At 62.7% G+C, this 17,684-nt stretch overlaps 1 protein-coding gene across 12 annotated transcripts in view; it reads right to left on the bottom strand.

Moving 5' to 3' along the window:
- Positions 1-17,684, bottom strand: part of HDAC4 (histone deacetylase 4) — a 288,194-nt gene that overhangs the window by 35,842 nt on the left and 234,668 nt on the right. For 10 of the 12 annotated variants that reach the window (XM_055401686.2, XM_088835054.1, XM_055401687.2 and 7 more), the window contains 5 exons: positions 15,683-15,940; positions 13,739-13,925; positions 11,430-11,563; positions 6,455-6,575; positions 1,075-1,121 (listed from right to left, as the gene is read on the bottom strand). In XM_055401686.2, coding sequence (XP_055257661.1) covers positions 1,075-1,121; positions 6,455-6,575; positions 11,430-11,563; positions 13,739-13,925; positions 15,683-15,940 — 747 coding nt within the window. The remainder of the gene's footprint in view (positions 1-1,074; positions 1,122-6,454; positions 6,576-11,429; positions 11,564-13,738; positions 13,926-15,682; positions 15,941-17,684) is intronic. The other 2 variants (XM_055401682.2, XM_055401684.2) reach the window with 1 other exon arrangement.

Below are 17,684 nucleotides of genomic sequence, written 5' to 3'. Positions count from 1 at the left end.
GGGCAGTGCAGATCCAAACCTTTTCAAGTCTGGCCAAAAATTTGCCCCGAATTAAGAGATTGCAGCCTATTTACAATACAAAATACAATAACTCTAGGAGGGCCGGGTGGTGGTATGAATAAATGCCGTTTATTCTCTTTATGACGGGATAATTTTCAAAGCAGCAATTTTTGTAAAGACTCAGGAAGAAAACAATTTTGTTTCATTTCCATAACAGAATCCAGACCTGGGCTCCGCCGTGCGATCTGTCATTACGCGGACTTTCGACCGCTGCGCGGTTCCAGCCGGGACGCCTTTGCATCCACTGGGGGCCTCTGGCCTCTCTGGGGCCAGGACCGGGCGCGATGCTCCACGGCCAGCAGGCTGGCTGGGAGGGGGCTGCTCTGACCCCCGAACCCAGCATGCTCTCCTGGCCCGCGCCTTTCCTCATCCAGAGGCCAGCGGGTTGGGGGGCAGCACCCCCCGATGAAGGAGAAGCTCTGGCTGTGCTGGGGGGCAGCTGGATGCCCAGACGGATTCAGTGCCCCCACGACAGGCAGGGAGAGCCCGGGTGAAACACAGACCCTAGCTCTCCTGTGGGTCTGCCTGCGCACCTCTGCTCAAGGGCTCGACCCCGGGGGCGCAGCTCTGCCTGCCTCTCACGGCCCATAAACCTCGTGCCTGCAGTCAGAGTGGCATTGGGGGCTTCGGGCTGGAGCTCAGCTCTGGGATCGGGATCGACACGCTCCCGGGTGGTGATGGGATTCGCGAGCTGAGCCGGATCAGGGGGACCACGGCTGGGCGGATCTGATGAGACGGGCTACACACCAGATCCCATTTCCTAAAGCCAGCCCCACTGCCAGACGGCCTTCCCCGGAGGATGGTGCCCCAGACCCACCATCAAAACGCTCACAGGCTCACGGGGCCTTTGAAGCCACACGTGTGAGTGGTGGGGCGGCCCCGCCCCGCGGACCCTGTTTATGGAAAACACCTGGCAGCAATTACCTGCTCTTCGGAGAGCGGGGCAGCGGTTTCTGTGACCACCGGGACCCCAGAACAAACAGGACGTTATTTACACATTAAAGAAACACTTACCCCGACACCACCGCAGGGCAGCCTGACGAACACGGACGTTAGTGAGCCTGCGGGGAGAAGAGAGCCCGGGTCAGGTGGCAGGGTCGCCGGGCACTGGTGGGAACGCAATGGGTCCACCGAGGGGGCACATGGGCTGCACGTGAGGCTCCAGGGCGACACCTGGCCAGCAGAGGGTCCCGGGCTGAGCGGGCCCAGTCCCCGGGAGACCCCGCCTTCCCCAGGGCACCAGCTGCTCCTCGAGGGGCGGGGAGCCCCGTGGGGGCTTCTGCTTCCAGCCCGAGCTGTGCAGCTGGCAGGGAACCGCCTGAGTGGCAGCATCCAGACCTCCTGCCCCCGACACTGGCTCTCAGCCCTGAGCTCTGGCCGCCGCCCTCCCCAGCAGTGAGCAGAAGGCCTGGGGTTATCGCCGCACCCGCCCCGTCCCGGGGGAGCCCTTCAGACGTGGAATGCGAGTCACAGCAGGCCCCCCTCCCCATGTAGGAGTGTTCCAGTTTCACCGGGATGTGCCCAGCTAAGAAACCACACAGTCTTGGGGCTGGCCGTCCAGGAAGGCCTGCTCAGGGTCTGTGAGGCGTGGACTGTCCCCTCCCAGGGAAAGGCCAGGGACCGTCTTCCTCCTCAGTGTGATCCTGGTGCAGGCTGATGACCAGCCTAGAAGGCGCCCCTCCCCAAAGGGAGGCGAGGCCTGTGCCCACCTCGTCCGGGCTCCTGGTCGGGCCCACGCTGGGGTCCCTCCCTGCCCCTCGAGAATGCAGATGTGTCCTGCCTGTGCGCACCGCTCTCCTCCAGGTCAGGGCCTCCCCCATCCCCTGCCGCTGCAGCTCTGGACTGTGGATCCCAAATTGTCCCTTGTCAGAGCCACACGGCCTCCACCCCCTTCCCTGTGAGGCCGTGGGCATGGCTGCGTCTCCTACCACACCCGTGCGCCTCAGCCACCAGACCAGGTTCCCTCCCCAGCTCGCTGACGTGGGAAGGCGGTCTGCCGTCCACATCAGTCTGACCAAGCTGCGTCACCACCTTGCACTAATTACACAGGTCTTTTTGCGCGTGGCTTAGAAACGTGAGGATTCAACTGAGAGAGGCAGGGAGGCCACAGGGCAGGGTCGGGGCACCGTTACCGTCATCGGAGGCGACCAGTCACGAGCAGGTCTGGATGCTCAGAAAGATGTCAGGACAGCCACCAGACATGTAAACAAGTCTCAAGCAGTGAGGCGCTACCTGCCCGGGCATCCTCACGGCCACCTGAGCGCACATCACAACACGGAGCTCACGGCCACGCAAGCACACGTCACAACACGGAGCTCACGGCCACGCAAGCACACGTCACAACACGGAGCTCACGGCCACGCAAGCACACGTCACAACACGGAGCTCACGGCCACGCAAGCACAAGTCACAACACGGAGCTCACGGCCACGCAAGCACACGTCACAACACGGAGCTCACGGCCACGTAAGCACACGTCACAACATGGAGCTCACCGCCATGCAAGCACACGTCACAACACGGAGCTCACCGCCACGCAAGCACACGTCACAGCACGGAGCTCAGTAGAGAAAGAGGAAACAGAATGGGCTGTACCGTCATTAATGTAAACGGAACACACACATAACGTGTGTGTGACGATACCCTTGGCTCATAAAAGAAACACTAAACACGCTCACACAGCTGCCTAGGGCAGGGACTGGGGTCTGAGATAATGGAAGAACACTTCAACAAAGACACCACGGCAGCAGAGGGGCTTCCAGGGAGACGGCTACTGGATGCACTGAGGAGCCCCCACGGGGGCGGGCCTGGCTCGGCGGGCGGGAAGTGACAGCTCCCGGCTCACCGCCACCCCACCCTTACTACTCCCCAGTGACCCCTGTCCTGGCGTCTCTCTCATTTTTGATCACCTGCCTTAAACTCTGGAACCAGTTTGAAAACCTCATCCATCCTCCTGGTGGGGGACTTGAGTCCACCTGCACCCCTGCATGGGGACCATTCCCCCATCACCTCGTCTCCTGTCCCTTGAGCGTCACATGCTTGGTGGATGGGCTTGCAAAAGAGGTGGGCTGACCAAGAGGGTGGACGTGGAGCGTCAGGGTAGCTGGGAAGACCCGTGCTGGTCGGAAAAGGACATGAGTGGGCTGGGCAGCTGCGGGGTATGTTCAGAGGTAGTCCGACCACTCTCTGGCCTGAGGTCCCACAGAGGTGGGGGTTACTGGGACTGCCTGTGCAGCCCCAGTGCTGTCATGGGACCCACAGGCAGCCCCACCTGTGCTGGAGAGCGTTCCAGGAACAGGGCTCCACGCGGGAAGGAGCTGAGCTGCCCGGGGGATCCAGGGCCAGGCGACAGACCTTGCACTTGGCCGGCTCCATGCCTCCCTCCGTGGTCAATGACTTTGTCCCCCAGATGCACCATCCTTGTCCTTGGGGGCTGCTTCCCACCAAGCCCCCCCCAGCCGCAGGCCAGTCCATCTCCTCTGGGCCCCCGGCTGGTGCCATCTCATTTCTAAACATTTCGGCCCATATCCACCCCCCTTCTGGTGCCACAGGCTGGCCTCTGGGCTCCTTGGTGTCCCCTGTCCTCCCCTTCCTGGGACTGGCCAGCTTGGATGACCCTGCCCTCCCCTCCCGCCATGACTCTGGGTGTGGGGCCTGGACACCCCCAACACCCCTTCCCAAGCTCAGAGGACACAGATGTGCTGTGGGGGCCGAGTGGAGGATGTTGTCCACACTGAAGAGTCTGTGTCCAGTCTGCACTGCACAGGGCCTCAGCCAAGGGAGAGTGAACAGCAGGGCGCCCCTCCACGGGGACCAGGGCCCTCCCCAGCTTTGGGCCAAGTGAACCCGGATGGCTCCTTCTTGTTTCTTGTGTGGTATCATAAACCATGTGGCCTAGCTTTGGAAAATCCAACGGGGTATCATCCATCCTCCAGGGCTGGCCTCTGCGACTGGTCCGGCTTCAGAGTATGTGTCCCCAGATTCACAAGTCAAACTTTGACCCTAGTGTGATGCTGGGAGGTGGGGCCTTCAGCAGCGGCTTAAAGCCATGAAGACAGAGCCCTCAGGAATGGGGTCAGTGCTCTTCATAAACAGAGAGCTCCCCACCCCTCCCACCACGAGGCAGCACCGGCCATGAACCAGACAGAGGCCCTCCCCCACCACGCTGGCACCCAGAGCTCACAAGTCCAGTCGGGGGGAAAGGGGCATGTCTGGACAACGTGCCCGAGCCTGGCTGGCTGGAGACTTCAGACTGGAAAGAACCTTCCCCGGAGCTGGCCAGGCCTTGCCCTGCAGCTGCGGCCCAACGTCGTCCTGGCTCCCAGCAGCCCTGGTCCTCTTCTTGGGAGGTGGCAGCGGGCTCGGGTCTGGTCCCTGTGCTCTGAGACACTCCAGGGCGCTCCCTCCAGGGTCCTTGCAGTTGGTGGCTGGTCCTCCTGCCCTGGGACCCCCGTGTGGCCCCCCAGTGCTTGCCATTCCTCGCCACATCCTCCGGAAGCTCCTGGGCCCACGCACTAAGGATGCTCCTCGGATTTTCTTCTCTTCTCCGGCTTCCTGGTGTCCAGCTCTGGTCACGTTCCTCAACTCCCTGTCCCGTCCAACCCAGAACTCGATTTCCGAGACCAGGTTTCACATTACTCCCCTGGAATGATTTTACTTCTCTCCTGTTCTCTTGTCTTTGCTCTCGTTCTGTGGACTTGGTGCCTCCCCTCCAAGGACCCTAAGGCCAGTCGTGGCTTCCGTGGCAACTCCCAGAAGTCTGGCCTCCGAGTGGTGAGCACATTCCCAGGTACCTTCTGCTTTGGCCGAGGGTGAGGGTGTGAAGCTGGTGGAAGGTCCGGGGACACGGCGGGCTCAGGCACCGTCCACACCACTGTCATGGATCTCAGGGTGCTATGTGTTGGGGTGCCTCACTGTCAGCTCCCTCTGGGCAGACGGACCCTGAAGGAGGTCCCCCATCTCTGCCGGGGGTAAAGGTCAGCATGCTGGGAGCCCAGGACGGAGGGAGGGAGGGCCGGCGGCCTCACCTCTTCTGGGACTGAGTCTGTCCCAGCCCAGGGGCCCCCTGCCTGTCTGTCTGGGGCTACAGGGCAGCCAAGGAGACATGATGGAGACCTCTCAGGCCCTGCGGCCTGGTCCCCTGAGCCCTGCCTGCCTGCACCTTGGGGTCAGGGTCTCTGCAGTCCCTGTCACTCGGCTGACAGCAGGCGGAGGTGGGGATGTCTGTCCCTGGGGCCAGCTCCGGACCCACTTCCTGGCATGTGCTGCCCAGCTCCATGCCTCTAGCCCCCTCCCCGTCTCCTAACAGCCCAGTCACTGCACACAGTCCCCTGCCCAGACCTAAGCATGTTTCCTATTATACCCCGCCTCCAGCTATGTGCTTTCCAAGGGCTCAGCACCTGCAAGGTGCCCAGCAGGAAAGGTGTTTCCCCCGCGTGCATGAGGGGGTGAAGGGGCCCGTGGGAGCATGGGGAGGTGGTGGGGCTGCACTGCAGGGCCCCCGGGGAGGGGGGTACCCATGCAATGAGAGCCAGGCACAGGGCCAGCCCTCTCCATGTCTGCCCTGGAAATGAGAGCAAACAGGACACGGCCCATCTCCCCCGACCCCAGCGGGACCCGAGAATCTGGTTCCGGGACCCTCTCTGCCTGCCTCGGCTCACGGAAGCGCCCCAAGGGGCGTCTCGCCCCAGAGGGCTGGGACAGGCAGGGAAACCTAGGGTTGGCAACTGTCCTGGCTCAAAATGACTGGGAAGTGGTGGTGGTGGTGGTAGTGGGCGGGAATTGTCCAAGAAGTGTTCTGATGTGGGGCTCTGCCCGAGAGCCTCGGCACTCCGTCTGTTTGTCAGCCCCACCTGCCTTATGGCGACCCTGACCACCTCCCAAAGGGGAAGGAGTTCTTTCCATCAGGCCCAGATCCCACCATTTCATCTGGGGGACTGCCTGCTCCAGATGAAGCCCCAGCCCCCAGGAAAGGCTCAGGCAACCGCCGTCACCCTGGGAGCCTGGACGAGCATCCCCAGGTGGACTCCAGGCCCAGAAAGGGGTGGCCGGGTGGTGGCTGCGGGCCCTGACCAGCCTCGCCTGTCACAACTCAGCAAGTCGAGATTCTGCAAAACCACTGGTGCTCAGTCTGCTTGCTCCCCAACACGCCCGATGCAAAGTAAGAAGCCTAGCGCCCACGTGAATGCTGAGGGTGGGTTCCTCCTCAGACCCTCACCTGAGAGCCTGGCCTGGCACCACGGAGAAGGGCCGCCTCTGCCCCCACTGCCCACTCACCGCCTGGTGGGCGACACTTGGCCACCAGCCAGGGCCCTGAGGGCAGGATGGCAGGGCCTCAGGCGTGGGCCGGGCCGGGAGCAGCCTCGCGGTAAAGGTAAAGAAGGCCTTGAAATACCTAGAAGTTTCTTACTGTCCAGTTTCTGCCTGTTGAGGGGGTTCGTGCCGTAGAGCAGGGCGTGCGTCTCTGAGTGCACCGTCTGCAGCTCCTCCAGCGTGGCCTTACGTCCGCGGATGCACTGCGGGACAGAAGGGGACGGGAGGCCACTGTGGTCAGCTGCAGCAGCAAACCAGCACCCGAGACGGAACGGGGTTTCACGTGCCCACGAGCACAGTGTGACTTGGTTGTTGCGAAATCAAAAGCAAACACCACCCCACATGATATTTGAAAAATATCTCGGAAATATTTTAGAGGGCTTACACTTTAAAAAAAAGATAATTTCAGCTTTCATTGCTTTAGCTTTCACTGTAATGTCAATGATTTGGCATCAATTTGTTATTCTGCTTTCCAACTGCCAGGGTCTTGTCTTAAAACAGACGGGAGCTGCCTCACACGTGGGGCTGCACTCAGCTCTCACGAGGCCAGACCCCAGCTCTCCAGTTATCAAGAGCCTTCCTGGAGGGGAAGGCAGCCCATAACCAGCCTGAAACCCCGAGCTATGTCCGTCTGCATGCTTCTTCACTTTGGATATTCCTCAAATCTTTGGCTGTTTTCAGAAGTTCCCCAGAAATTACCACGAACATCATTGTTCTTGAGTTGAGCTACTTTTACTTTATCTTTTAGAAGCACGCTAGTTTGTGAGGCAAGATTCCGGTCGACACCTTACACTTTCTGAGAGTCAGAGTAATGCAGGGGGAGCCGACTGGACTGTGGTGTGCAGGGGGAGGCCTTGGGCTCTCTGGGCCAGATGCACCCCGTGCAGAGGTGGGCTATGAGTTGCGCTCCCCTGGGAACCTCCAGGGGGGCCCTGGAACCGTTCCTAACAGTATGACAGGCTCCGAGAGATGCCTGCCTGCTGACGAGGGGCCAAGGGCAGGGAGCCCGAGACTGGTTGGCTGTGGCCAAGACTTTCCTGCTTGGCTTCCAGCGTGAAGGGGTACAATGTGGGAGGAAAGCTGACCCACCCACACCATGACCTCCATAACGAGTGGCCCAAAGAGGGGAGCTCACACATGGTGTGGGGGTGCTGGCTGGGAGGCTTGGTGGTCTCAGGAAGTCATGGAACAGGCGGTCCCCGAACTTTACCTCCCTCGGGGCAAGGCCCACAGCCATGAACTCTGGACCAGGAGATGCCGTGAACGGTGAGCGATCCCAAGTATGTGGAGAACTGGCCAGGTCTCCAAAAACAACGCTCCCTGAAAGCAGCTCTCCACCCGGGGTCCATCTCCTCATCGTGTGTCTCTTCCCCGGGTCCCCTCAGCTTGCGTCTCTCTGCCCGGGTCCCCCCATCAGCCTGCGTCTCTCTCCCCGGGTACCCCCCTCAGCCGGTGTCTCTCTCCCTAGGTCCCCTCAGCCTGCATCGTCTCCCCGGGTCCCCCTACTCAGCCTGCGTCTCTCTCCCTGGGTCCCCTCGGCCTATGTCTCTCTCCCTGGGTCCCCTCAGCCTGCGTCTTTCTCCCCGGGTCCCCCCCTCAGCCGGCGTCTCTCTGCCCGGGTCCCCCCGTCAGCCTGCGTCTCTCTCCCTGGGTCACCCCCTCAGCCGGCGTCTCTTTGCCCGGGTCGCCCCGTCAGCCTGCATCTCTCTCCCCGGGTCCCCCCTTGGCCTGCGTATCTCTCCCCGGGTCCCCTCAGCCTAAGTCTCTCTCCCCGGGTCCCCTCAGCCTGCGTCTCTCTCCCCAGGTCATCCCTTGGTCTGCGTCTCTCTCTCCGGGTCCCCCTACTCAACCTGCATCTCTCTCCCTGGGTCCCCTCAGCCTGTTTCTCTCTCCCCAGGTCCCCCCCTCAGCCTGTGTCCCTTCCCCGGGTCCCCTTAGCATGTGTCTCTCTCCCCGGGTTCCCCCTCAGCCTGTGTCTCTCTCCCCGGTCCCACCGGCCTGTGTGTCTCTCCCCGGGTTCCCCCCTCAGCCTGTGTCTCTCTCCCCGGGTGCCCCTCTCAGCCTGCGTCTCTCTCTCCAGGTCCCCCCCTCAGCCTCCGTATCTCTCCCCGGGTCCCTCCTTCAGCCTGTGTCCCCTTCCCCGGGTCCCCCCGGCCTGTGTCTCTCTCACCGGGTCCCCCCGGCCTGTGTCTCTCTCACCGGGTCCCCCCGGCCTGTGTCTCTCTCACCGGGTCCCCCCGGCCTGTGTCTCTCTCCCCGGGTCCCCCCTCAGCCTGCGTCTCTCTCCCCAGGTCCCCCCTCAGCCTGCGTCTCTCTCCCTGGGTCCCCCTGGCCTGTGTCTCTCTCCCCGGGTCCCCCCTCAGCCTGCGTCTATCTCCCCAGGTCCCCCCTCAGCCTGCGTCTCTCTCCCCAGGTCCCCCCGGCCTGCGTCTCTCTCCCTGGTTCCCTCAGCCTGTGTCTCTCTCCCTGGGTCCCCGCCTCAGCCTGTGTCTCTCTCCCCGGGTCCCCCCCTCAGCCTTTGTCTCTCTTCCCGGGTCCCCCCTCAGCCTTTGACTCTCTTCCCGGGTCCCCCCTCAGCCTGTGTCTCTCTCCCCGGGTCCCCTCAGCCTGTGTTTCTCTCCGCAGGTCACCTCAGCCTACGTCTCTTTCCCCGGGTCCCCTCATCCTGCGTCTCTCTTCCCGGGTCCCCTCAGCCTTTGTCTCTCTCCCTGGGTCCCCCTCGGCCTGCGTCTCTCTCCCTGGTTCCCCTCAGCCTGCATCTCTCTCCCCGGGTCCCCTCAGCCTTTGTCTCTCTCCCCGGGTCCCCCTCGGCCTGCATCTCTCTCCCCGGGTCCCCTCAGCCTTTGTCTCTCTCCCCGGGTCCCCCTCAGCCTGCGTCTCTCTCCCTGGTTCCCCTCAGCTTGTGTCTCTCTCCCCGGGTCCCCCCTCAGCCTGCATCTCTCTCCCCGGGTCCCCTCAGCCTTTGTCTCTCTCCCCGGGTCCCCCTCGGCCTGCGTCTCTCTCCCCAGTACCACCAGCCTGTGTCTCTCTCCCCGGGTGTCCCTCTCAGCCTGCGTCTCTCTCTCTCCAGGTCCCCCCCTCAGCCTCCGTATCTTTCCCCAAGTCCCCTCAGCCGGCGTCGCTCTCCCCGGGTCCCCCCGGCCTGTGTCTCTCTCACCGGGTCCCCTCAGCCTGTGTCTCTCTTCCCGGGTCCCCCCTCGGCCTGCGTCTATCTCCCCGGGTCCCCCCTCAGCCTACATCTCTCTCCCCGGGTCCCCCTCGGCCTGCGTCTCTCTCCCTGGTCCCCTCGGCCTGCGTCTCTCTTCCTGGTCCCCTCAACCTGTGTCTCTCTCCCCGGGTTCCCCCCTCAGCCTGTGTCTCTCTCCCCGGGTCCCCCCTCAGCCTGTGTCTCTCTCCCCGGGTCCCCTCAGCCTGTGTCTCTCTCCGCAGGTCCCCTCAGCCTACGTCTCTTTCCCCGGGTCCCCTCATCCTGCGTCTCTCTCCCCGGGTCCCCTCAGCCTTTGTCTCTCTCCCCGGGTCCCCCTCGGCCTGCGTCTCTCTCCCTGGTTCCCCTCAGCCTGTGTCTGTCTCCCTGGTGACCCCCTCAGCCTGTGTCTCTCTCCCCAGGTCCCCCCTCGGCTTGCGTCTCTCTCCCCAGGTCCCCTCAGCCTTTCTCCCTCCCCGGGTCCCTTCAGCCTGTTTCCCTCCCCGGGTCTGTCCCCTCGGCCTGCGTCTCTCAACCTGGGCCCCCTCGGCCTGTGTCTCTCTCCTCGGGTTCCCTGCTCAGCCTGTCCCACAGGCCCCTCTTCTGGGTGTGGGGACCCCTTCACCGTTAGTTCTGCCCTCAGCGCTGCTGTCCTCGCCTCCATCTCCTAGCTCCTGCCTTGAAACCACCCTGGCAGCCACTGGACTGAGGGGACAGTCCTGTGAGCGTAGAAGCAGCTCAGGGCCCAGAAGCGGAGCAGCCCCTGGGAGGATCGGCTGGCCGGGGGGTCCCCTGGAGGAGACGCGTCCGCCGGGCCGATGCTGCCCCCCAGTGGTGCGGCCTCACTGCGTCTGGAAGCAGGTGCAGCCGCTCCAGCCCTGCCGCCCGGGGTCCCTGTCCTCTGTCCAGAGGGACTCCGGGCCAGATTCTGGGCCCAAACCCCAGCTTTCTCCTCCAGAGTTCGTGGGTTCGCATAAGCTGGCAAAAACATGGGGTTACCAGAGACGGGCTGACGTCAACTCCTCAACACCCTGTCCCGAAGGAGGGGCAAATGGGGAGTGGTGCTCTGACCACACCCCCCAGGCGGCGCTGTGCTCTGAAGGATGGATGAACGGTTCTGCCGAGCCGCAGGCTCAGGCTTTCCGGGGTCACCCTGCAGGGCAGAACCCCCCAGCAGGCACCCTATCTGTGGTTTTCAGGGGTTCATGGTTTGGGGGACACAGCAGGTCCCCACTGGGTGGGCACTTGGGAGGCCAGGCCCTGTCATCCTGGACGGCTCCCAGGAGGTGGTGTCACCTGCCTGCTCCACAGATGACAGTGGTATGGTGCCCACAGCCTGGAGCCCCCTGCTCGTGCACAGACGCCTCTCTACCCCGACTCCCCCGCCCCGGACCCCAAGTCCCTTACGGCGGCCACACTCCTGCACCGGAAGGGTGGAGGGACCTCACAGGGTCCATCAGCAGACCTGTCCTCCAGGACCCGATGCTCGGGAGTGCAGAGGTGTGGACGGCATTCCAGGCGACTGACCAGTCTGCCCACCGCCCCCATCCTGCAGGCCTGAGAGGAGCCTTCCCAAAAACTCAAGGAAGAGAACCTTCGATGAGGAGCCAACAGAAACAACAGTCTTCCCCCACATCAGGGCCACTAGATCCCATCCCGCACAGAGGCGCTGGGATGGCCTGGCCGTGTGTCCTGGGTGATGAGAGGGAGCCTGGCGAGGGGCAGGCTTCCCAGAGGATGACCAGGAAGGGGAGCGGGCCCCTCGGGTTCCTCTAGAGGGCAGGCCTGCGTGTCTGCCTGTGCAAGGGCCCTGCGTCCCCCCAGGTCGTCACACACACACCCTGGCTCGCGACGCCCGCAGGGCTGGCCTCACCTCACATTTGCCTCGCAGGCCGGTCTCCTGCAGCCGTGACCAGATGCTCTGGATGCGCCCGGCGTGCTCCGGGTGGCTGTTGGTGTTTCCGCAGGTGCACTGGTGCTTCAGCATCAGCGTGTCGTACACGAGGCCTGCAGAGGAGATGGCAGGGGTGGCTGCGGTCAGAGGAGCCCTCGGGGTCCCCGGCAGCTGGTCCCACTGCCAGGGGAGCTGAGCCCCTACTTGGGGTACTCGCCCAACACTCAGAGTCCTCGACACCCAGGAGAGCTGGCGAGGGAGGAAGAACGAAAAGGCAGCCCTGTCCCCAGGGCTCAGGGCTCTCACACCACAGGGACCGGGGTGACCCAGATGCCGGGGAGATTTTGGCCCCAAACTCAGGTCTGCCAGGGACCCTGTCTACGGAGTAGTTTGCCCCTGTGGACCGAGATCCATTTGCCCGAGGTTCTTGGGGCTCAGAAGGCTTGGTTTCTGCCTGAGGAACTTTGCAGAGCCGCTGGAGAGGAGCACACTTGCGTGCACACACACGCGGACACACACAGGGATGCAAGTGCATTTGAAATCAGCCTAGACAGCAGGGTGGGGGAGGGTGCGGCTCTGCCTTCCAGTAACAGAGCAGCAGGACAGGCGCAGACTGACGGAAACACAGACGCACACGCCCGTCCACGTGGAATGCAGGTGCGCGTGTGTGTGGACAGCCCAGAGGCCCCTCAGCACCAGAACACGGGCCCCCCCGGAAGGCATCACGGCGACGCAGTCTCGTGCTGCTGCCCACGGGGTGTGAGGCGGGAACTTCAAGGTGAAGCCCCTTTCGCAGACGGGGAATGGCAGCAGAGCAAGCGGCAAGCGGCCAGGATGCTGGGGAGATGCGTGTGGACGCGGGAAGAGGCCCAGAGTGGCCCACAGCAGCGCGGGCCCCGCAGGGTCCTGGCTTCGTAAAATACACCGTGTCTGTGTCTACCTGTCTGGCTGGCTATGCGCAGACACAGCCCTGGACACGTGGCCTGACTCTGACAACGGCTCCCCTGGGGTGGGGTCTAACTTCTCAGCGTTTCCATCGTGTGAGCTTTCTTACAAGGAATATGCATGTTTCTATAAGTTTTTCAAAGAGGAATAGTGAAGAGAAACCCGGAAACAGCAACAGAGCGGGGCCTGCCGGCCAGGACACTCATGGTGACATCATGTTGGCCCGCGGGCTCCCTTGTGGGGACCCCCGAGCACCCAGGGGCCTATGTGACATGGGAGTGTCTCCACTGGGGCCCTGGGGTCGTCCGAGCCGTGCCTTCTAAGCACGGGCCCAGCTCAGCTGATGCCAAGGATTCACTCTTAAAGAGTCACCTGCTGACTACTTGGGACACCTTGCAGTTTTCTGGTTTTCTTACTGCAAAGCAGGAATTTAACTTTGGGAAACTGACCATGAAACTCTTCTCTGATCAGCCTCCTTCCAAAACCTGACAAGGAGAACGTAGCCATATTTGCACATTACAGCGTGCAAAGAAAAAGGGTGTCCGTGAGATCTGATGGCGTGGGGTGCAAAGGAACTGCATTTAGATAACCTGTCCTGAGTGTCCTTGGGAAGAAACACCCAACGTGTTAGCAGAGGACAGGGTGAGGTGCTGTCCTAGGGGCCCTCCATCCCAGGCAGGGTTGGGGCTGGCAGTAGGGGCCGACCCAGAGCCCCTGGGCCAGGACAGCCAGTCCAGCGCCTCAATCCCAGCGGACGCTGCGCCCGGCTGCAGATCTCCGCCCTGACTCACTGGGAACGCTTTCAGGAGGGGAGAGTCCCGCCCGCGGACTTCTGCAGGGTTGGGAGGCCATGGGTGGGGGATGTGGCGAGACCGCAGGCAGAAGCAGTGCCGTGGGCCGTCCAGGAGCCGACAGCGAGCGTCCGGGCGGGCCGCGCCCTGTGCCCACTCCACGTGCACGCTCCAGGTGTCGTGTGGGCCTCACGGGCAGGGCCCTGGGCGGAGGCTCGGCCCAAGGACAGGACAGACAAAGGAGGATAAGGTGGTGACCCTACCGACCCAGGGTGGGGAAGCTGCCTGGCGGGGGCAGGCCCAGGGATGGGCGCTTCTCTGGGGACGAGGAGGCGGGCTTCTCGGCCAGGACAGACCCCCGGTGACCTCTCTCCGTCTGGCGCCCCCAGCCTGGGGCTGAGCCTCGAGCAGAAGGTCAGGTGGGTGTGCGGCCGGGCACGACTAGGGAGCCTCGCCCTCTGGCCCCGCAGGCCCCCTGGGGCACCTCCCTCATGTCTGCAGCCACGACTCCCCCGAGCGAGGGCCCTCGCCTCTCCCGGCCCCCCACGGTACCTGTGGTGAACCTCGGCTTGGCTGGGGGCTCCTGCACGGACATGGGGAAGGTGGCGGCCGCGGGGGAGGACTGCGCCCGGGACAGGGGCCGGTGCCCGCCGAAGGTCACGGGGATGCCGGCGGCCTCCATGGACGCCTGGTAGTTCCTTAGCTGGTGGATCCGCTGCTGCTCCAGGAGGAGGGCTTGCTGGGGGCGGAGGAGAGGGGCCGCTCTGTTGCTTCCCGGCGCCTCCCGCCCCTGGGGGCCCCTCTCTCCCAGACCCTCCACCCCACTGCCCCCGGACTCCCAGTGCAGAGCCTCGTGCCAGGCTGCTGGGGAGAAGCCTGCCCTCCGGGCCAGGAGGGCAGCCAGCAAGGTGGCGGCCTAGGGCCCTGCTGATGAGTCTGGACATCCCCATGGGGAGACAGACCATCAGCAGAAAAGCCTGCTCAGAGCTGACGGGGGCTGTGGAGGGCTCCTTGAGGAGGTGACACCTGGGGGGCGGGGCAGCAGTACCCAGCCAGAGGGTGCTGGGGGGGTGGATTCTGGGGTGCGCAGGCAGGGACTCAGGGCGGGTCCGGTTTTGCCCAGGGAGGCGGATGGAGCCCGGGGAGAGGTGGTGGGCCTGCCCGGCCCTGCCGGGAGCACGGCTGCTTCTGTGGGGACCCAGGGGGTCTCCTCCCCGCACGGCGGAGGAGGGAAGGGCAGGACACCCTACTTCGGAGCCCGCCCTGCAGGTGGGTGAGAAGCAGGCCGCCGCCCCCGCCTTGGGCCTCCCTCCGCAGGGGCCTCCTCCCGCGGCCTCTCCAGACGTGACACCTGACGCCTCTGGAGCAGGTGCCCGTCTCAAGGTGACACTGCAGACTGCTACGCGTGCCACCACGTTTCCCTGAAATGAGCTCTGTTTGCGGTTCTCCCGAGAACCAGAGACCCAGCGCCTCTGATCACCGCCTCAGGCTCAGAGCACAGGGATAACACCCCTAAGAGAATGCCGGCCACCTTGTCATTGGCAAGACACCAGCCCTAAAAAACTGCCGCCCAGTTTCACACCAGCGCAGTAAGAGCATGCTGAACCCCAGTTATAAGAGGAGGCCGCCGCCTCTGAACAGGCAAGGCCCTGACCTAAGCCCCCGGCGCAGGGATGAGGCTGGCCTACTCGGGAAACCGAGGCACTGAGCTGAGCCTGGGTGTCACCTCCCACCCTGGTCCCAGGGGCAGTGGAGGAGGCACCCGGACTGTCGGGGGAGGAGGAGTCTGCCTGGGCGGCCAGCACTGGGCCCATGGGGAGGGTTGGGTGAGCCAGGGCCCCACACCCCAGGTGCTGAGCTCCACAATGAAGGACACCATTGGATCTTAGAGTCCACCCCTTGGACGCCCTGGTCTAGCTTCTCAGGAACAAGACCGCTCCCTGGGGGCACTCAGGCCTCTAACACGGGGTTTCGACTTGCTAGCTGGCTGTCCCAGTGTTTTCTCATCCCGACCGTTTTACTCTTCGCTGTAAGTTAATGAATCGTTCATTGGGTTTATTCATCAGTCTCTTAGGAGTTTGTTAACTATGTGTCAGTGCCAGGGAACCTCACTGGCTCTGGGTGTCCGGACCAGGCTGCTTTTGTGGATCTGTCAGGCTGGTCGCTCGTGTCTTCTTGGCCCCAAAGGTCCTGGCTTCTGACCAGATGCTGCAAACCTTCTTGATCAATGATTAGGTCAACCTCCCTTTCTGAAGGGGAGCCATCGTTAGGGAGTCTGGGGCCTGTCCAACTGAGAAGCAGGTGCATAAATACACACAGTGGACGGGGGTCAGTGTCTCTGGGGGTGATGCCTGCAAAGCAGGGCTCACATCACGTCTGCCTCCTGTATCAGTGAGGAAAGCTGGGGGCCGGGACCGGCAGGTGTGGACGACACCCTTGGACTTGCTCTAGGGCCCTGCTCACCCCCTGCTGCCCGCCCCCCTGCTCTGCGGGCACCTGTCTGAAGAGCAGCTCCTGCTCTGTGGGCGGCCGCTGGCCGGGCTCCGCCTCCCGTGGGGGCTCCACCTCCTCGTCGTCACTCTCGATGGGCTCCTGCTTCACCTGCACCCCGGCCAGCGCGTGGGCCTCCTTCTGCCCCGGGAGCCGGTCTAGGAAGGGCTCCTCCAGGAGCGCCTGGTGCTCCCGCAGCTCCTCCTCCGTCTCCTCGGGGTGGCTCTCGGGCTGCCGGGCTGGCTCGCTGGGTTTGGGGATCATCTGCAACACAGGGGTACCGGGTGGAGCGAGGCAGGGCAGGGGTGAGGGAAGTGCTGGGACAGGAAGGGGGTGGTCACAGAGCCCACATCTCGGGATCAGTGGGGCTGACTGTCCGAGGATGGTGTCACCCTGGGCTGAGGCAGGACAGGACACACACACACAGACACACGTAGACACACTGACACACAGAGCCCACGTCTCGGGAAAAACGGGGCTGACTGTCCGAGGATGCTGTCACCCTGGGCTAAGGCAGGACAGGACACAGACACATACATACAGAGACCCACACAGACACGGACACACACAGACACACAGAACCCCCCCCACACACACAGACACACACAGACACGGACACACACAGACACGGACACACACAGAGCCCACGTCTCGGGAAAAATGGGGCTGACTGTCCGAGGATGGTGTCACCCTGGGCTAAGGCAGGACAGGACACACACACACAGACACACGTAGACACACTGACACACAGAGCCCACGTCTCAGGAAAAATGGGGCTGACTGTCCGAGGATGCTGTCACCCTGGGCTGAGGCAGGACAGGACACAGACACACACACACAGACAGGGACACACACAGACACACACACACAGATACACACACACAGACCCCCACACACAGACAGACACACACAGATACACACACACAGAAAGACACACACAGACAGACACACAGATACACACACACAGACACACACACACACAGAAACAGACCCCTCTCCCCACACAGACACACACAGACAGACCCACACATACACGGACAGACACACACACACACAGACCCACACACATACAGACTCACACACATAGACACAGACACACACAGACCCACACACACAGAAACAGACCCCTCCCCCCCCACACACAGACCCCTTCCCCCACACAGACCCACACATACAGACCCACACATACACGGACAGACACACACACACACAGACCCACGCACACACAGATACACACACACAGACACACACACACAGAAACAGACCCCTCCCCCCACACAGACAGACCCACACATACACGGACAGACACATACACACACAGACCCACGCACATACAGACTCACACACACAGACACAGACTCACACAGATACAGACACACACACACACACACACAGACCCACACACACACGGACAGACACACACACACACACAGACCCCTCCCCCCACACAGACCCACACACACACAGACTCACGCACACACAGACCCACACAGACACAGACACACACAGACCCACGCACACACAGACCCACACACACACAGACACACGCACACACAGACTCACACACACACAGACCCACACAGACACAGACACACACACACACAGACCCACACAGAGACCCACACACACATGGACAGACACACGCACACACAGACCCATGCACACACAGACTCACACACACACAGACCCACACAGACACAGACCCACACAGACAGAGACACACAGACCCATACACACACACAGACACATGCACACACAGACTTACACACACAGACCCACACACACACAGACCCACACACACACAGACCCACACAAAGACACACACACAGACCCACAGACACAAACACAGACACACACACATACACGCCGGGCGCTGAGAAAAAAAAAACAGCCTAGAGCTTGGTACCTGCTATCAGGTGCCTGTTTGCCAGGCACAGTGAATTGCAATGCAAGTCACTCGCCACAATCACAGGCTGACCCACGTCCGCACCTGGGTGTGAAGTGGTGG

Source organism: Moschus berezovskii, chromosome 4, assembly GCF_049115385.1.
Source record: "Moschus berezovskii isolate FMDL1 chromosome 4, NW_MosBer_1.0, whole genome shotgun sequence".
Classification (NCBI taxonomy): Eukaryota; Metazoa; Chordata; class Mammalia; order Artiodactyla; family Moschidae; genus Moschus; species Moschus berezovskii.
The sequence above is the reverse complement of the archived record's forward strand: the minus strand, read 5'-3'. Positions and strand labels throughout refer to the sequence as shown.